This window comes from Vipera ursinii (genome assembly GCF_947247035.1).
Source record: "Vipera ursinii genome assembly, chromosome: 1".
NCBI classification, from domain to species: Eukaryota; Metazoa; Chordata; class Lepidosauria; order Squamata; family Viperidae; genus Vipera; species Vipera ursinii.
The window spans coordinates 190,253,598-190,274,372 of NC_139512.1; the positions used below are offsets into that span (position 1 = coordinate 190,253,598).

Sequence of the window (20,775 nt, forward strand, 5' to 3'; positions counted from 1 at the left end):
GTCCAGGATGTTGTTTTGCTCTATTGTTCTCAATATCCATTACCAATTCCTTTCAATTATAATCAAGAGCACCTTGCAGGCTCAGTTACATAAGCTAAACATAACAAATGTGGCATAGCCTATTTCCCATTATATCAGTTTTCAGTGTTAAAATAATAAACAATGGATTCTTGCAAAAAGTGATATGTTTTACCATTATTGGAGAAATACACTAATACTTTAATGTGTATGTATATTTATTTCTTCTGTAGGACTCCCAGGACAGTTTGGGGAACAAGGTGCATCTGGCGATCCAGGTTTCCCTGGATCTTCTGGTGACAAAGGAAGTGTTGGACACATTGGCCTTCCAGGAAGAAAAGGTAAATTAAATTCTGTCAATAGAGTTGCTACTAATATGTTATGGCTTACATTCAGTGGCAATTTCTCTCTTTTTGTGTTTCATATCCATTTAAGAAATTCTGTCAACCCTGTGGAATTAATTTGGGAAGCCTGTGAAAGGATGGGCTAGGTCAGACATGTCAAATACATGGCCCGGGGGCCAGATCCGGCCCGTGAAGTGGTTTCATGCGGCCCGCGAAGCCATCCTGGAAACAGTGAGGGAACGGCCCCCACTGCCTTGGCCCTGGCCCAGAGACCCTCCTTCTGCCAGAGACCCTCAGATCTGTCCCACTCCTGCCCAGGCCCCCATAGGCACCCTTGATGCGAACAATGTAGAGCTGGCCATGCCCACCCAGTAGGCCATATGCACTTTAGCCATGCCCACCCAGTAGGCCACGCCCACCCAGTAGGCCACACCCACCCGGCCCCCTGAGGGCAACCGCAATGCTGATGCGGCCCTCAATGAAATTGAGTTTGACACCCCTGGGCTAGGTTTTAAGAATCCATTCCATTGGCAGAACAGCTTTGTAAGGACCAGAACAGGAAAAGTCAGAAGCAAAGAACCTGAAGTCTACTAACAGAGGCATCATCTTGGCAGAGGTGTCAAACATTCCTTCTACTGAGATACCAGTGACTCTCAGTCATAATGATACGTGGGCAAGAGAAAGAGATATAAGAGCTGAACCTGGGTCTGCTGTATCTTACAGTTTGCTATAGCTGCTTTTCTTTGTTGTTAAGGGCTTTTTTAGTACTTGCAATAATTATCTGCCTGTGAGTCTTCTTGTCAGGCTTCACCCATATACAAAATTAAATTTATGCAACTAGCTTTTTCTTGCATTTTCCTGCATTTGGTTCAGTAATGTGTGCTCCAGCTTCTGTTACCAATGGTGTTACAATAGCATAGTGGTTCTAACATTAGCCTGGCTTAAAAAAAATTATCATTTTGAAACCAGCAAAAATTTTCAAAGAATTCTGTATTATATGTTACTTAAATTTGTAAATAATAATGATTTTGCTGTACTTTTGGAAGGTGTGCATGGGATCAGAGGACTTCCTGGATTAGATGGTTTGCCAGGTACTAAAGGCTTGCTAGGATCACCAGGTACGTTCCAGTTATGAAATGGGCTGACATATAATATGAAGACCTGACTTTTATTATGAATAAGTGATATCCAACTTGAAATCAAACGAACAACACTTTCCCCCAGGTATCAGGCTTCTAACTATAGATCCAGCTTTAGAAATGGTAAATTTGGATCTATAGACACTTGCAAAGTTTTATAGTTGTCATTAGCTTCATTAGTTTCCTCTGTAGCAAGGAGCAACTTTTACCGGCTGAAGCTATTGTTATAGTTTATATTGATGATCTTAGTGACTGATGTCCTAAAAACTGTTCAATTACTGCAATGTGGGAGGCAGTTCAGAAACTTCCAAGTACAAAATGTGACAGCTGGAATACTGGCTTTAATGAGTGTTATGATTATATTGGTACATCATTTTCATTATTTTCCATTTAATTTCTAGATCCAATTTAAAGTGCTAAAGCTAGAAAGCTCTTTGTTATTAGGGGCCATAATATCTGAAAAAGTACTTCTAATTCAGAGCGTGCCATGCTGAAATATTTGAGAGTAAGCCTCTTCAGCAATATAAACCCAGAAAGCTTAAATTACAGTATTGTCTCTTTAGTGTTGGGCCAAAAACTTCTCTTTGAGTCTTGCTTAAAAGAAGATCTGGATTCTCTCTGATCTTCAAATGCTATGGATGTGGCAGAAATTATAACCAAGGTGCAAGTAGAGATATTGCTTCCGGTTGTAAATTGGAGAAGCCTCCTCCCCCCCCCCCACCACCACAAAAACCATGGTTCTCCTCTAAAATAAATAAATAAATAAATAAATAAATAAATAAAACAGTTTCTGAAATTCCCTCACATATTGCTTCTGCTGTACTACTACCACTTTGAAAATTTGAAGAGAACAGGCTTCTGGTTTTGACGTCGCGGCAGGAAGATGGGGCTCCATCTTTCATGTTTGATTTCGCCCTGCTGGGGGACCCTGGAAAGGGTCGAAAGTCACCCTGTAGAGGCAACAAGCAAGGAGGGGACCCTTGTTGATCGTGGAGTGTGTGTGTGTGTGGCAGCCCTCGAGTTTGATCCAAGGAAGCCCTCCAAACCGGCAGGGAAAGACTGGCTACATTTGCGTAGCCAGTCCTAAGCTGCTGATAACGGAAGACATTAAGTACCAACAAGCAACATTACAGCAACATGGATGAAACTGGGTGAGACCTGATCCTCTCTTTATGATTTTAAGACCTCTTCCTGAAAAACTGCCCAAAGCACTCCCCCTGATGAGAGAGGGAAGGGGAATTTCTGCCCCATTCCCTCAGGAAAAGAAACGTGGTGATTTAATTACTTGGGGAAAATGGAGAAAAATACAAGACTAAGTTGGAATTTATATATGTATGCACGTATGTATATATGTGTGTGTATATATATGTGTGTGTGTATATAAAAAATTTGGGGACTAAACGTGCTTTTAAGGCCTTTTTTAAAAAAAGACTTGAAAAGTCTGCAATATAAGTTTTGGATTTTAAAAAAACTGGAAAATGGCATCAATGACAACTAGTGGTGAATTTACAGCACTACAACTTATTATACCTAAAAGAAACCTTGCTCAAAGCCCAGATTTAGATAAGACTCTGTCTGACCTTGAAAGCTTTTACTTTTGAAGATTATAGCTTGGGTGATTCTTACCTGTGTGGCAGAGATGATAAACTATTCTAAAATTGGCCTGTCTGAACTACAAATACAAATACTGACTTTCAGAACTGTATTGTGGAACTATTTTCCTATAGAAGAAGTATACACTATTGATATGATATGATTGAACATTTTGGATTATAAATCTTGATTGATAAACAACTTTTAATGGTTCTTTCTTCTCCCTAGACAGAAAAGATATATTTCTCATTGGACAGAAACATTTGAATTTCATTTGTATTTGCTTAGGGGAGGTTTAAAAAGGATTGATAAGTTGGTTGGATAATCTGGAGCTCCAATAATAATTAACTGAAACTTTCTAAGTTTTCAAACAGATTTCTATAAAGGCTATTTACAAAAAATAAAATATTTATTCCATATTTAGCACTAAATGGTAAAAAAACATCCTTAACATCTGTCTTCAGAAGTATCAGTTTGATATACCACCAAGAAAATACTGATGAATCACAGAAAGAAATTCTCTTCATGTTGAAATTAATACACGCAACAATTGCCTTAGCTCGTGATGAGATTAAAAATAACACAAAGGAGATAAAATAACATTTTTCTAATTTACAAAGCCAGAAAACAACCACAGAGAAGGAACTAGCAACCCAGAAAATAGAAGGAAAACTAGAGAAAGCTAGAGAAACTAAAGATGGAGGACCAAAGGAAAAAACCAATGGCCAGACTCAGACAAATGAAGAATCAGAAGACTTAACGATAATATTAGAAGTGGAAACAACATTTTATCAACCAAGATTTCAGAGCATACTGGAGGATAAGGAAGGAACGCCAATAGAATGGAAGATAGAGCTGTTACCAGAACTGTGGGGAATTGGAGAAGGAGGGAGGCTTTTTAATGAATATCAATGGGCTAGCTCTTCCAAAAATACTTCAACTAAATTGTTTCTTTTGCTCCAAATGTTATGCACAAAAATAGAGGAAGAATTATTTGATGATCCAAATGCACTGACTTGGAAAGTTAATTGACAAAGGAAGAAACCTAGAGTAAGACTGAAGAAAACAGAAGCTTTGATCTATTAGAGGGAATATTATATTATCAATTGGTGGAGCAGTGGGCTAACGCCTCCTTAAGTAACACCAGCTGCCTGCAATTAGTGCAGGTTCGCATCCCACCAGGCTCAAGGTTGACTCAGCCTTCCATCCTTCCGAGGTAGGTAAAATGAGGACCCAGATTGTTGGGGTCAATAAGCTGACTTTGTAAAAATGCCGCTTGGGGTGTGTGTGAAAGCCCTGATAAGCAGGCATATACATAGAATGAAGGCTACTGCTAAGCTTGTAAGCCGCCCTGAGTCTTCGGAGAAGGGCGGGATATAAATGGAATTAAAATGAAATAAATAAATAAATAAATTAGATGTTTGAATATGGTTAAGAATAGATTGCTAGAAATAGAAATATTATTATAACTAGATAGATAAGATTGGTAATCAGAATATCATATTTTGGCATGAAAAGGGAAATAAGAAAATGCTAAGAAGTTTGAATAAGGGAAGCTTTTGGTTACCCAAATATAACTTGTTTTGAAACTATAAATGATTGGGATATTTTGAATATGGATGGGAAATTAAAACTGGAAAAAAGCAAAAATAGGATACTGACTGAATAAATGGATATTGAGAGTGCAAATGCAATTAAGATATGTTTTGGTTAGAAAAGATATTTTAAACTGATATCATTGATATTGTTAGAAAACTAATAAAAGCTGATATTCAACTGTATATCTATTAATAACAATACGGATTGTATTTGCTTAATGTGAAAAAAATGTTTATTATCAGAAGAAGAGAGGAGGTGTTGGATGGTATAATATTGGACTTAGTTTGAAGAATATGTACCATGGAATTATTAATGTAGCCAGTCAACACATTTTCTATTAGCACTTATTTCTAAAAATAGATAATTAATAAAATATTTATATAAAAAAAGAAAATTTGAAGGGAGCAGTTGTTAAAGATTTTCACTGTGCAGCAATCATTATTTTAGTCTTTTTAATTCCTTACATTTCTGCAATATTTGAAGTAATTTTATTCCTGAAGTTTTCACTTCTGCAACTTTAAACTGGTATTTTAATGCAATATGTTTTATTTTTTAATATGGGTTTTGTGTTCCAATGGATACTTTTGAGACTTTTTTGCTATATAGTAACTCACAAATTTTGAAATATTAAACCTCTCCCTACTATTATGTCTCACATTTCTGTGGTTAACATGTAAGACTTCTTCATTTAGAAGCTGGATAATTAATATTGCCATATTTAGAAAAGTGTTATGTTTAATATAGAAATTTCCATTTTTCCCCGCAACAGGTCCAGATGGATATGGCACATCAGGTTTTCCAGGTGAGAAGGGTGAGAAGGGTGCAGCAGGAGAGCTGAGCCCCATTGAAGGCAGCAGAGGACCTCCTGGTCAGAAGGGGCAAAGAGGGGATCCAGGTTAGTTTATTAGCTTCACAATTAATAAAATGCTTTCATTTTTTTCCACAGATAGAAACATTTATTCTAAATCTCATGTCAGAAAGCACAGTTGTATTTACATGAAAATTATTTTTGATTTTTTTTTTAGAAATGTATTGCAAGTTTTTCAGCTGCAAGAACCATTTAGCTCATATTATATTCAGTTGTGTGGACACGGTATACTTAGACTTCAGTAAGCCATTCGACAAAGTAGACCACAGCCTACTTCTTAGTAAGCTAGAAAAAAGTAGGATAGATAACATCACCATCAGATGGATTTGTAACTGGCTGACAATGTACTCAAGAGTAGTCCTTAATGGTACTATGTGATGACCCAGGGCAGGCACAGAAACAAAATAGTCAGCTGACAGGTCAAACCACCCCTTTATTTCTCCAAATGTTCCCCAACTGCTCCCACGTTTCTGGCAAGTCCCAGAGCAAAGTGAAGACACACACACCTCCAGCAGCCTCTGGCTGCAAGTAGTCCAGTACAAAACTGTGAGCACAGCAGCTGCCAAAACAAGAAATCCAGGGTAAGGGATTAAATCAATGAGTCCAGGAAGCAAAGGAACAATCCAGGAAGCAAGCAATAAAGCAAGAAATCCAGGAAACATCTAACATTGGCAACAGCACACAACCCTCCATGAATTCAGCATTTATTCCTGACAAATGCCCCTCCTCACACTGTCTCCTTAAGTCTCAGTCCCCAGGTGTGCCTTGTGGAGAGGGGGGCCACTCTCCTCCTGAGTAGACAAGCTGTTCCCGCCTTCTCTCCACTCTCCATGCTCGAGAATCAGGAGGGGGAGGTCCTTGCTCATTGCCTCAGCTCTGTCTCTCATGCTCACTGCTTAGCCTCTCTTGGTCATCCTGCCCCTCATCCTCCCTGCCTACAAGCCATCCCAATCCTGAAAGGCCCTGGCCCGCCTCAGCCTGCTCCTCCCCATATTCTTCCAAAGCCAACAACACCTTCCCTTCAATGTCCATTGGCTCCAGTTCTGGCTCATCTTCTTCCGCAGAGTCAGGCTCCAGCAGGATGACATACTACCTCTACATGGAGAGAAGTAAGCAGTGGGGTACCACAAAGTTCTGTCTTAGGCCCAGTACTCAGCAGTATCTTCATCAGCAACTCACCTTGTTTGAAGACCAAGTGTGAACTATATTGAAGGCTGTGAATCCCAGCAAAGCCGCAGGCCCAGATGGGGTGCTGGGGATAGTGGTTAAGAACTGTGCCGACCAAGTAGCAGGGGTCCTGACAAGGATCTTTAACATTTCCTTGCAAACGGCATGTGTACCATCATGCTTGAAAACAGCTACCATTGTCCCAGTCCCAAAGAAAACTGCGGTTGAGTGCCTGAATGACTACAGACCTGTTGCATTAACGTCTGTAGTCATGAAATGCTTCGAAAGACTGGTTCTCCAACATCTTAAGACATGCCTCCCACTGGATTTCTACAAACATCAATTTGCCTACAGGGGGAACAGGTCGACAGACAGTGCCATAGCTACTGCTCTACACTCTGTAGCAAGCCATCTTGAGAAACCTGGAAGCTATGTCAGGATGCTTTTTGTTGATTACAGCTCAGCTTTCAACACCATTTTACCAAGCACTCTCATTGAAAAGCTGACTGACTTGAAATTTTCCCCCTCCATGTGCGATTGGATTCAAGACTTTCTCAGGGACCAGTTACAAACAGTGAGGGTCAGGTCTGCTTTATCCACCCCCCTGAAGCTTTGCACCGGCATGCCACAGGGCTGCGTGCTTAGCCCCTACCTGTACTCATTGTACACATATGACTGTATCATCCGACCCATCTACTGCAATAATTAAGTTCACAGATGATACTACCGTAGTGGATCTTATTACAGGTGGGGATGAGACAGCATACATGGGGGAGGTACAAAAACTATCCATATGGTGTTGCAACAACAACTTGCACCTGAACATCGGCAAGACGAAAGAGATGGTGCTAGACTTCCGGAGGAAAAAGGAGGAACCTGCCCCACTTTACATCGGGGCGGGGCTGTGTGGAGAGACTTTCCTCCTTTAAATTTCTGGGAGTCTACCTCTGTGAAGATCTTACCTGGAAAGTTAATACAACCCAGGTGGCCAGAAAGGCCCAACAGAGACTTCACTTCCTCAGGGTCTTGCGGAAGAACAGGGTAGAACAACGGCTAATGACCCCCTTTTACTGGTCTACTATAGAGAGCATCCTCTCGTACTGTATCGTGGTTTGGTATACTGGTCTGACAGCCGCGGATAGGAAAGTATTACAGAGGGTGTTGAGCACAGCACAAAACATTGTGGGCTGTCCCCTGACACCACTGGATGACATCGCCAGGGCTCGCTGCCTAGGAAGAGTGAGGAAAATTCTCAGGGATGACTCACATCCTGGACAGTATCTCTTTACTCTCCTACCATCAGGTAGGAGATATAGGAGTATAGCCAGCCGTACCATCAAGCTGAAGAACAGCTTTTATCCGTAGGCTGTTAGGCTCTTGAACAGGAAATGATTTTATAAACTTTATGCATGATTGACTTGTGAGGCCAGTGTGTTGTGCAATTAGCTCATATGATGTAATAAGATGGAGGGTTTGTTGTCACTGTGAGTTGGGGGTGGGGGCACGAAGGGGGGCTCAGCCAATCTCAATGTATACATGGTTGTACTTTGACAATAAAGGTTCATTTCATTTCAATTACTTAGATGCACTAAGTTGGATCAGGGGTGTCAAACTGCCTCATCCAGAAGCTGCACCCACCCCATTATTAGCAATGGCAAAACTGTCCTGATACATTGTGCAACGTTATGTGACATTGCAAGTTTGACATGTCTGCCCTAGATGATAGGCTCAAGATCCAGATGGATCTTGACAGACATGAACATTGGGCCCTATCTAACAAAATGAAATTTAATGTAGAGAAAAGTAAAGTCTTACACTTAGGCAAGAAAAAGCAAGAATACAAATATAGATTGGGTGAAACCAGGCTTAATAGCAGTAACTGTGAGAGGGATCTTGTAGTCTTAGTGGACAATCAGTGTGTGGTGGCAGCCAAAAAAGCCAATGCAATCCTAAATTGCATTAACAGAGGGATTCAATCAAAAACACTGAGGTACTAATACTATTCTATAAAGCCTTAGTAAAACCACACCTGAAATCCACTTTTAGTCTCCACACTATAAAAAAGCTGTTCAGAAAATCAAGGAAAGCTGTTATGTAGAGTGCGATATGATAGAAATTGACTATTATTGATTGTTGTGAAATGTGAACCCAGACAACATGCTGTTTACTAAGCACCAGGTTGTTAGTTTTTTAAAAAAAATCAATAAAATATATATCAAAAAATAAAAAAGCTGTTGAGACTCTAGAAAGAGTGCAGAGAAGACCAACAAAGATGATTAAGGGACTGGAGGCTAAAAGATATGAAGAACAGCTACAGGAACTGGGCATGACTAGTCCAGTGAAGAGAAGGACCAGGGAGACGTGTGTTCCAATATCTGGGGGGGGTATCACAGAGAGGAGGGGTCAAGTTATTTTCCAAAGCACCTGAACGCCAGACAAGGAATAATGGATGGAAACTGATCAAGGAAAGATTCTACGTAGAAATAAGGAGAAATTTTCTGACAGTGAGGACAATAATCAATGGAACAGACTTGCCTTCAGATGTTGTTGGTGCTTCATCACTGGAAGCTTTCAAGAAGAGACTGGACTGCCAGCCTTCAGAAATGGCATGGGGGGGGTCTCCTGCTTGGGCAGAGGGTTGGATTAGATGACCTACAAGGCCCTTCCAACTCTGTTATTCTATTCTGTTCTAATATAAAGACTACCCAATTTATCTTTTGTTTTCTAAAATGTCTGTGCATCTCATACAACAGACATGTCAAACACAAGGCTCGGGGGCCGGATCCGGCCCGCAAAGTGGTTTCATGTGGCCCGCGAAGCCATCCTGGAAACAGTGAGGGAACGGCCCCTGCTGCCTTGGCCCTGGCCGAGAGACCCTCCTTCTGCCAGAGACCCTCAGATCTGTCCCACTCTTGCCCAGGCCCCCATAGGCACCCTTGATGTGAACGATGTAGAGCTGGCCACGCCCACCCAGTAGGCCATACGCACTCTAGCCACGCCCACCCAGTAGGCCACACCCACCCTGGCCATACCCACCCAGCCCCCTGAGGGCAACTGCAGTGCTGATGCGGCCCTCAATGAAATTGAGTTTGACACCCCTGTCATACAAGATTTAAATAGTTTGATTTTAATAGCTTAAATTTGTATTTTCTATAACTGAATACTTACAAATATTTGCTTGCTCTTACTTTCCAGCAAACCTCAACTCAACCTAAGAGTAACTTTGTGCCAGTCTGCAGTCTTAAAGGTTTTTTGTTACAACATAAAGTACTGTAATTTGTTATAGTAGGAAGGAACAATACTTTTTTCCCTTTATGCCTGACTGCCTGTCCTTCTGGTACAGCTGGCTTCAACCATTTTCAGATGAAACATTTCAAAAGGCGAAGTTTTTTCTTTAGCTATAATGCATCTCCTAAACTTTTGACAATGTGTTTACTTTATTAACTAGTACAAGGAGTCCTCAACTTACAGCCACTCATTTAGGGATTGTTTGAGGTTAATGACAGCACTAGAAAAAAAATGACTTCTGACCAGTTCTTGCACTTACAATGGTTACAGCATCCCTGCAGTCACATCAGAATTTGGGCCCTGGGCAATCAGCTTGGATTTATGATGGTTGCAGCATCCTGGGGTCACCTACAGCCTTCCTAAATGGCTTCCAGCAAGCAAACTCAATGGGGGAAGCTGGATTTGCTTAACAACTGCATGCTTAATGACTGTGGTGATTCACTCACCAACTATGGAGGAAAAAAGGTCATAGACTCAGATGCAACTCATTTAACAACTCTCTTGCTTAACAATGGAAGTTCTGGTCCCAATTGTAGTTGTAAGTTGAGGTCTACCTGTATTTATCCAGAAGAGCAGTTATCAAATTAAAGGTATCTGCTTTGCTGACTTAGCAATAGAGAGTTTGTATAACAACAAAAGAACATTATTTGTCAACCAAAATCACTGAGCCCAGAGTATCTTACCACCTCTCCTGTTTTATTCCTGGTGTATTTAAAACTACCGAGTTTTTTCCCCAACTATTGCTTTGTTTGACTTTGACCATCAGAAATGTAATATTTCTTGTCTCTTCGTGACTCATTCCCAAAACTCAGAAACTTTAAAAACAAACAAAGAAACAAATTATGAGAGAAAAGTGCTACTTGAATGGGAAGGCATTTTCTGCCACACTTAATGGCAGACTAAACCCCCACCATATCACCAATGCCCTTCAATCCTGACTTGCTCTACCTAGGAGTAGTCTGTTAGAAGAGAGAATTCCCTTTGTTTCATAAGCCAAGTCTCCATGGTAATATGCCGGGTTAGTTCTTTCATCCAGGAAAAGTGGATAACTTCAGATTGGTGATTTGTCTGCAATAAAGATTCATAAACTAGCCCAGTGGTGGTGAACCTATGGCACGGGTGCCAGAGGCAGCACTCAGAGCCCGCTCTGTGGGCACCCGCGCCATGCCCCGGAGGTGGCAACTGTCCCTCTTCAACCAGCTGCCTGCTAATTCGCCGAGGTCCCACATGGCTGAATGCATCCCAGCACAGCTGGTTTCCCTCCCCCCCCATCCTGTCCCTCCTGGCCTCGCATGCTCTCCTTTTCCCAGGCACGACCCACTGCATCACCTCCTCAGCTGTTGGCCAACCATCAATCTCGGAGGCAGCTTCTTTGAACTGTTGGTGATGGGCTGCGGAGCCCCAAAGTGCACCTGTCGAGGGGCAGGCAGGCTGTGGCTACTGACGGACACCGTTGGCCCCCATGCGCTTGCTGGCCTCTGTGTGCAGGGGCCGATGGTGTTAGACAGCAGCTGCCCCAGCCCTTGCCTTGCCCCATGGCAATGGCACCCCCAACCTGCCTCACCTCACCCCACAGGATGAGTCTCCTGCCTACCACCCCACCTGCCAGAGACCTCCTGGAGTTCCCCCAACCCTGCCCACCCACACAGGTGTCCCTCCCCATGAGCAACATTGAGGTGACCACACCCACCCAGTCTTGACCACCACAGCCACACCCATTCAGTGGGCCACGCTCACCTGGCACCCAGCGATAAATAAGTGGGTTTTGGGTTGCAGTTTGGGCACTCGGTCTCTAAAAGGTTCACCACCACTGAACTAGCCTATCTTGCTAATTCATTTGCTGGAGTCTTACGCAAAAGCTGAGCAAAGGTTTAAGGATGATTTTCTGTCTAGCTTTGGTGTGAAGTGTGACAGCAAAGAAAAGAGGCTGGCCATGACACTTCCCTCTTTCCACAAACAATAGTCAGTTTGCAGCCTCCCAATGTATCTGTCCTGCCAGTGATTACTTCACTTGGAGACTGTTTTGCATGCCATACTTTTTTCCTAATTTTCCCCATTTTCTTGACGCATCCCATCATGTGGGATAGGAAGAACTACTTGCCCTTCCTACTGTATTTACTAATCATTCTCCCAAATCTATCTTCCATTTTAGTTTAGATATCAAGTTCTACCTTCTCACTGACAACATCCAGCTCTCTTCCAGTCCTTTATCCTCCCCCTTTTTTCAAAGCCTGCATCACATTAAAAATTCCATATCCCCCAATGTTTATAATTTGCTCTTCCCACAGAAACTTGAGGATCAATAAGCGCTGAACCTTAGAGCCAACCAGCATTTTTCTTTCCTCACCAGCTCACACCACCAGATTAATCAATGTACACCTACACTCCTGTCTGTCTGTCTGTCTCTTCTGTATCTGATATTGGTTCCTTCATTTCTGACTGGCAGGATGGCGAGGTTCACCTGGTGCTCCTGGACTAGATGGAAGACCAGGATTTCCTGGAGTCTCCAATATATCTGGTATACCTGGCGATGTGGGCTCACCTGGTTTTGATGGAGTACCAGGTAATGCAACACTGCTGTATATTTAGTGGGGATGTATGAACTATAGTCCTATTCAAACACAATATGAAAATAGTTACAACGTTCAAAAAGGGAGATCACCAGTGATTTTAAAAATTACTGGATATTATTTGAGTCATTGTAACTATTTGGATTTGTTACAAGTATATTTAGCCTTTCTTCACCATGAAAATTAAATAGGCAAAATGGTAGTCAAGAATAATTAGATATAAATTCTGCAGTTAAGATTTAATTGATAGGTCATGGCAGACCCCCTTCTTTTCAGGTGAACTCACATAGGATTAGCAGTGTAATTATAGTTATAATCTACAGTTGATAAGACGCATGATTTAAAAAATGCATAATTAAAAAAACTCCTTAGAAGATGTTTTGTGGAGTGGGAAAATGTGGACTTTAATAACATTCCAGGATTGAGGCAAGGCAACTGAACTATGAAATTCTCACATAGAATAGCAACTCAGAATTATGGCATGTAATTACAGAATTAATTAGACACAAAAATAGAATTTATTATAATAAGCCAAAAGTTTGGGTTTAGGTTCAGTTAGTAAGTTATCTGAATGTAGTCTTTATGGTTTGTAAACTATGGTTTATGATTTAGTATTAATTGTGACCCAGGCTGTTATAGCTTGTTCAGTTAAGCATGTTAAAATTAATGCAGTCATTTTATTAGTAGACACACAGTATTAAACATTAGGCTTATGCATTTTCCTTCTTTGCATGTTATAATTAACATATTGGAGGACCCAAAATAAAATAAAAGTTTTGAATTCTGATTTCTAGTAGTATTTTGGAGAGCAAGCAAAAGCTCATCCAATCATAATTTTGACGTGTCTTATGAAATGATAAAAAGTAAACAAAATGACCTAGGAAATTAGTTAATCAGAGCTGGCCCATTTTGACATAATAGTAAACTATTTTTAGGGGAGATAATTAATCAGAGTGCTTCTTTTTGACCACTACTATAGTTTATTTTCTATAAATACAGGTTGTGTTTAAATGATACAACTAAAACAAACTCCCATAAACCCATTACAGTAACTTAGCCTGGGTTATTGTGAGTGGGATATGATCAGGGCTGCGGCAGACAAGCAGCTATCTTTGCTAAATGCAAACTACTGAAAAGGTGGTTAGCAAGATGTGGAAATAGTATAACCACCACCAGCACTCCACATTCCCAACAACCCAACAGTTCAGAACCATTATGGATGAAATTAGAAACATTTTAACCATCCCCATCTATCTTTCACTCAGGACCAATCCAAAAGCAATCAAGAGTAGTCCGTGTCAAGCTATGAAGATTCATGGCCATTAGGAGTGCCATAGTGCTTCTAGCTTGCCTATAGTTGTGAGGGGGAAGAGAAAAGCTTGGGATCCACAGATGTTCCCTATCAGTGTGAGAGCCGAGGCCGCCAAAGAGATGTTTTGGTAAACTGAAGTTTTCTTCTCATAGCAATCGCTGGAAGATTAATTGAATAATGTGACCTGAACTGTCAGAGAGGGAGGGAAAGTTTTACTCTTTTAATTATCTGTTTCCCGCCAGAGCTAGTTTTCCTTCTATCGTACCAGTACGCTATGCCTAATAAAATTTGCATTAGAGATCACCATGTCTCCTATGTTTTACTTTGTTGGGCTTTTCAGCTGGAACTTGAGAGTCAGGTCTGGTGTTACAAACTTTGCCCTACTTACCTTTTGAAGGTTACCCTGGACCTCCAGGAACCCCAGGAACAGCTGGCTCATTTGGCTTCAAAGGAGAAGAGGGACTAAAAGGTGTGGCTGGAGAAGATGGTCTGAAAGGAATACAAGGTGACCAGGGCCAAGATGGAAGACCTGGAATACCAGGCTTGGATGGAGCAAAAGGTATGATGGGAAAACTCAGTATGGAGAATATAAATTAGGTTACTTAGTCAGATGTGTAATAACCCATGCTTACAACTGTTTTGCCTTGAAGGATATAAAGGTGATCAAGGAGTCATGGGCTTTGTTGGCCGAACAGGAATTTCTGGTGACTTTGGTCCCATAGGGCCTAAAGGAGATAGAGGCCCCCCCGGTAAGTAGATTGATTCGATATGCTAATTTCAGCAATTGCTATATTTAAACCAACACTGATTCCACAGAGCTTTATTATAACCTTATCCTTAATGTTTAATGTTTTAACAGCATTTTCGGTAATAATTTACATAGTCCTAAAACTGCACGGAAGCCTCCACTTTGTAATAAGAGAGCACCTATTAGTAATATTTATAGTCACAAGGAAGATAGAATATACTGGATCTTCTGTAGCTCATCAAACCTATTTATAGTACTGGTTTCCCATGAGTCAACATGCATTCTTGTCTCTCATTAGAGTAGATGGGTAGTAAAGCAAAGTAACTGGAATAAAAATGGAGAGATTTGTGCATATAAACGACCACTAATAACATGGGATAAATATTTAGTATCATTTGAGTTTGGCAGCTATATGATTTTCTTAAATTGTTTAATGTATTTATTTAAACGTTGCATAGGTGTTCAATTGCTACAAGTAGAAAAGTCTATCTACAAGATCAATAATTCATTTGGATTTTTAACTTTTAGGGTTTCAGGGACCTCCAGGTTCACCCGGATTGCCACCTTTACTTCCTAAACTGGTTGCTGAGCAAGGGGCACTAGGCGCCCCTGGAAAAATAGGCCCCCAGGGCCCTGCAGGTGAAATGGGTCCTCACGGTCCCCCAGGAGACCCAGGTAGGAGGTTACTATCAAAAAGAATGGTGTTCGTGGGTTTGTGAAGCTATTTGTTTCTCAAATAAAGACTGAGTAACACTTATTTCAAAGGAATATTTGGGGTACCTGAAAATATCGAGGCAGATTAAATTGTTATGCATCTCAGTGGCTTTGGCAGTTTTGCGTGAAAGTGCTACAGGGATTTAATGCTCCACTAGTACATTTCATATCTGTCCCTGCTGCACTAACTTTACAAGCACATCTTATAGAGTGAATATGCAACTGGTCATTTGTTCAAGGCAATATAGGCTCCCACTGTATTTTCCTTCAGAAAAGGTCCAGTTCTCTTTGTGTAGAAATTTAATGTTATTTGGAAGAAAATGTCATGCTACAACAACACAGCTTCTGTTCTGCCACAGCCCTCCTGCCCTGCCCTGCTCCTGCCTTGTAATTTGTCCTTTTTTCAGATGAAATCTCCAGATAATTCTATTCTCATTCACAAATGATAAGCTACAGCGTGCTGGCCATGAAATTTCTCATGTATTTGATTGAACTACTTCTGCTGAGGGCACCATGACCTGGTCCTGCTTTAGTTTCCTCTCTTAGGCTCTTACTAATAGCTTTGATATACAAAGCAGAATCTGTGAGCCACAGACACCTTCCATTGTTTAAAGATGCTGAGTGGATTTAATTCTTATTAGTGTAGGAACTTTGTAACAAAATGTCATAGTCAATTATTCTGTTTAATAACCTCACTTTTAAGGTTTTAGAGGCCCGATAGGTAAACCAGGAGCACAAGGAGGAGGAGGTATACCTGCATCTCCTGGTTTCAGAGGTGACCAAGGAGGACAAGGACTGCATGGCCCAGCAGGCTTTGAAGGTAAATCCTAAAGTTCTTGTCTTTTTTTCCATCTTCTCAGACATTTCATCTGATTTAACTCTGCATCCAGTCTATTCATATATATTTTCCCAGTTAAATAAATGCAGGATTGCAACGACAGTCAGTCAGTTGAATGTGTGTACAATTGCATGCGAGCCAAAATAATCTAAAGAAAAAAATATAGGGTTGGTTTTTTTTACAGATAAGCACCTAAGCAACCATCACTTGAAAGATTCATGTGAGCAGTCATAAATTTGGAATAAACATTCCATGCCCTTCTCACACAAGAAGTAATTCAGACGATGCTTACCTTTTTTTAAAAAAATATATCTATTAAAATTCTTTTTTAAATAAATAAATAGTGAGCTATTATTGAGGAAAAATGATATTGTATTCTGATGTTTTGCTTCATGTGAGCTTATCAGTTTTTAAAATTACTATTATTAAAAAGAATGTTAAAACAAACCTTTCAGAAGTAATAGTGAGCCTGGCAGGTCCTACTGAAGGTATCTATTGAGGTTGCCTGCTTCTGTATAACAACATAGTATCTAACCCAACCCTTTGTTGGAATTTTTAACTTTTAAGCTTGGTATGCAGATAATATCTAAAGGTTGCAGAAATGAAGAAGACTATAGACAGGTTCATCCCACAGTAGGGCCTCGGCTTTCCCACATATTCAGGAGTATGTATTTATGAGTAACATTGCTTGCCCAATGTTGCCAACCCCAAAAACTGCCCTGATCACGACACCAGTGCAAAAAAGCAGTGTCAACCTGCATTTCCTTCCAGCAACCAATAAAAAAACATCACATCTTTTTCACTCCACAGTGTTCCTGTATTGCTACTATTTTAAGGACACTTCCTTTCTCCTTTGGAGAATAGCGTAGAAAGAGGACTGTGTGACACCCATGGATAGAACATGCTTCAGTCACCAGTCTTAATGCTAATAACACACCTTGCACGGTCTGATCATTTGAACATATTATTTGAACAAAATATATGAAACAGAAGTTGGAATGCTACAAAGCACAATGCACAAAGTGAGCCTCTTAGGAATGCTACTGGGTGGGAGGGATCTTCTGGGGAAAGGGCTAGCTTCCTTGTACACATGGGAGCTTTGTGACCTCATGCTCTGAGGACTCCAGATGGGTTCCCAGCCAGAAAAAGAGATCTTGTTATCTTCAGATTGTAACGTATCTTTCGGCATTGGAGAAGTACTTTTTGATAACTGCTACACAATGCCAGAATCAGCATCCAATAAATTCAGTCCAATAGCTGTGGATTCTTTGCTACTTGTACTGAATTATTTAGCAGTAAATAAAGTTGCCATGATGTTCTTAGTGGGTGGCCATACCTTTAAAAGCAACATCCTGCCTTTATATTTCTCTAGGTGAAGCAGGCGTTCCAGGTACTCCTGGACTGCAAGGTATGCCGGGCCGCAGTGTTAACATAGGTTATCTTCTTGTGAAGCACAGCCAATCTGCTCAAGAGCCAATGTGTCCAGAGGGCATGAACCAACTTTGGAGCGGCTACAGCTTATTGTACTTTGAAGGACAAGACAAAGCACATAACCAGGATCTTGGTATGAATTTTAGCTGCTTAGTAAATAATAAACAGCATTTCAATCAATCAATCAATAAATAAATAACAGACTAGCCCTTCATTGTCAGATAACATAATAGACATTGTGTACCAGATTGGTACCAGGGTTTTTTAATGGCATAAACTCATTACAGACCATTTCAGCAGATGCATGGGTTATTGCTAAGCACATTGATTTGTGCTTAGATTGTAAGCCACCCTGAGTCTTCGGAGAAGGGCGGGATATAAATGGGATTTTTAAAAAAAATATTATCTATGGGTTATTATCCTGAAAAAAGAGTATTTTCACCATGACTGGGCCAATATTAAACATCTGGCAGGCAAACAGAGGAAAAGAAAGAAGTGTAAAAGGCTCCAAAAGTGGTAGTGTCCAGACAATAGTTCTTTAACATGAGACAAAAACTCATGCAAGTAATTAAGAACATCTACACTGGTTTGTTTCAGACTTACAAGCAGGTCTTCTGGAAGATCCTGCTGACTGTCTCAAAATAATGTATCAGCAAAATCCATGCAACGACTGACAACTATTATCAGTGCTCTAACTGTTATAGCATTATTGTCATCATGCTACTTAATGTTACTGTTATTATTTAGATTTATATCTTTTTTCTTAAGGAGCCGAGGGCACTTTATATGACATTCTGCTTCATTTTATGTCCAAAACAAATCTGTAAAGTAGGCTGGGCTGAGAGAAAAATGACCCTAGCAAGTTCCCACGGTTGAGGGTGGATTTGCAGCTAGATTATCCAAGTCCTAGTCTAACATTTCAGTCCCTGGGCCTCACATACTAGTTTAAACTTCCTTCCCCACAGGGGGCCAGAAATCATGCCTCTGCCCCCATTTCCTCTTCTACCTCCTGCCATTTTCTCCTTCCTGTGCCCAGGCAGGGGACTTCAACATACAGCATAAAATCAGAGGGCTGGGAGAGACTCTGGGGGTCTTGTAGTCCAACCTTCTGCTCAAGGCAGGAGCCTTATACCATCCCAGTCAAATGTTGTCCATTTTTGAAAACCTCCAGTGTTGAAGCACTCACAACTCCCGGAGGCAAGCTGTTCCCCTGACAGTTCTCACTGTCAGGAAATCTCTCCTTACTTCTACGTTGGATCTCTCTTTAATGAACTTCCACTCATTACTTCTTGTCCTGCCCTCAGTCGATCCCCTCTGTTCTCTGTGACAGCCTCTCAAGTCCTAGAAGACAGTTATCATGCTCCCCTGATCCTTCCCTTTGATAGGCTAGATATACCTAGCCTATCAAACTGTTCTCCCTCAACTGTCCATCATATGATTTAGCCTCCAGATCCTTTATCTTTGTTGCTCTTCTCTCCACACATTCTAAGGTCTCAGCATCTTTTTTGTATCATAGTGAACAGCACGCAGTTTTCTAAGGGTAGCCTCTTTAGAGCAGTAGAAAGTGGCATTATCGCTGCTCAGGATCTTGATGCTGTTCCTTTGTTCATATAGCACAGGACTGCATTGACTTTTTTGGCAATTGCAGCACATTGGTGGCTCATACTTAAGTGGTGATTCACTAGGACTTCAGATCTCTTTCACAGTTACTGCTGTTGAGCTAGGTACCTATTCTGTACCTATGTATTTGGTTTTCCCTGCCTAAGTGTAGAACCTTACTTTTCTCACCCCTGAATTGCATCTTTTTGTCAAGTCTGACAAGATCCTTCTGAATCTTGAGTCTATCTTCCAAAGTGTTAGCAATTCCCTCTAGTTTGCTATCATCTGCAAATTTGATGAGCTCCCTTTCTATCCCTTATCTAGATGAAGATTTTGAAGAGTACTGGGTCCAAGACAGAACCTTGCATGCTTCCATCCATGTAGATATAGTTCCATTAAGAATGTACACCGGGAGCAGTTGTCAGAAAAGTGTGACTACCATACCTGCATCAATATGGCTGGTGAACCTGTTGCCCAAATGGCCACTCAAAGAAGCAGTAAGCACTTGCAATAGCAGCCAAATAGATAGTTGCTCTCTCATCCACATGTTTATAGGTGGGGTACAGATGTTGTTTCTTTGGGGGACTTGTGGCCTGGATGATTTTGGGTGGCAAGCAGATCCAGCTCTCAGGACACAACTCCTAAGATATCACAATGGCTCGACCTCATGGATTTGTTATTGCACTGACAGAAACTGGCAACAGAAGTGTTAATAAAATTGTTGAACAAAAATAAATAGGAATAACTTGCATCGATTTTTATTTTGGTGATCAAATGGAAGCCAATATCACATCTATGGTATTTACATCTGACATAACAATATTGCAGTTAACAGATTACAGCAAAATTAATTTGTGCTAGTTGAGCTATTTGTAAAGCTATCCTAGCTCCCTATTCCATTCACTTTTACTGCCAGAGTTCTAAACCATGGGCCTGGAGCACTGAAAATTTACAATAGAGAAATCTAAAAAAAATATCCTGGTGATGGAAGCATTTTGGCACTTTGCTAAGTTCTCTAAAATATTAACATTTCTTCTTTCCAATCTTTCACAGAGAAGTTTCTGAAATATGGCACAACTTCAGAAGTACCTACTAGTTTATTGTTTTAAACTTCCAAAACAAGCTACCCCTGGAGACACATCGGTGATTATTCTCTGTGTTTCTTCTTGTAGGCCTGGCTGGATCATGTCTGGCTCGATTCAGCACTATGCCTTTCCTTTACTGCAATCCAGGAGATGTCTGCTACTATGCAGGTCGTAATGATAAATCCTACTGGCTCTCAACCACAGCCTCTCTTCCAATGATGCCCGTGGAAGAAGAAGAAATCAGGCCCTATATCAGTCGCTGTTCTGTCTGTGAAGCTCCCGCTCTTGCCATTGCTATTCACAGTCAAGATGTTACTATTCCTCATTGTCCTGAAGGATGGCGCAGTTTATGGATTGGCTATTCTTTCCTTATGGTACGTGCTTCTTTTGCTGATTGGGGTACAGACTCAGAATGCTTTTAAAATTATATCCATATCCTGCTTTTATGTAAGGTTATTTATT

At 40.8% G+C, this 20,775-nt stretch overlaps 1 protein-coding gene across 1 annotated transcript in view; it reads left to right on the forward strand.

Moving 5' to 3' along the window:
• COL4A2 (collagen type IV alpha 2 chain) overlaps positions 1 to 20,775 on the forward strand; it is a 217,172-nt gene that overhangs the window by 192,652 nt on the left and 3,745 nt on the right. Inside the window, exons 38-47 of the mRNA XM_083348207.1 lie at positions 252 to 359; positions 1,409 to 1,480; positions 5,463 to 5,588; positions 12,463 to 12,579; positions 14,296 to 14,457; positions 14,549 to 14,647; positions 15,175 to 15,321; positions 16,064 to 16,180; positions 17,571 to 17,762; positions 20,401 to 20,687. Coding sequence (XP_083204333.1) covers positions 252 to 359; positions 1,409 to 1,480; positions 5,463 to 5,588; positions 12,463 to 12,579; positions 14,296 to 14,457; positions 14,549 to 14,647; positions 15,175 to 15,321; positions 16,064 to 16,180; positions 17,571 to 17,762; positions 20,401 to 20,687 — 1,427 coding nt within the window. The remainder of the gene's footprint in view (positions 1 to 251; positions 360 to 1,408; positions 1,481 to 5,462; positions 5,589 to 12,462; positions 12,580 to 14,295; positions 14,458 to 14,548; positions 14,648 to 15,174; positions 15,322 to 16,063; positions 16,181 to 17,570; positions 17,763 to 20,400; positions 20,688 to 20,775) is intronic.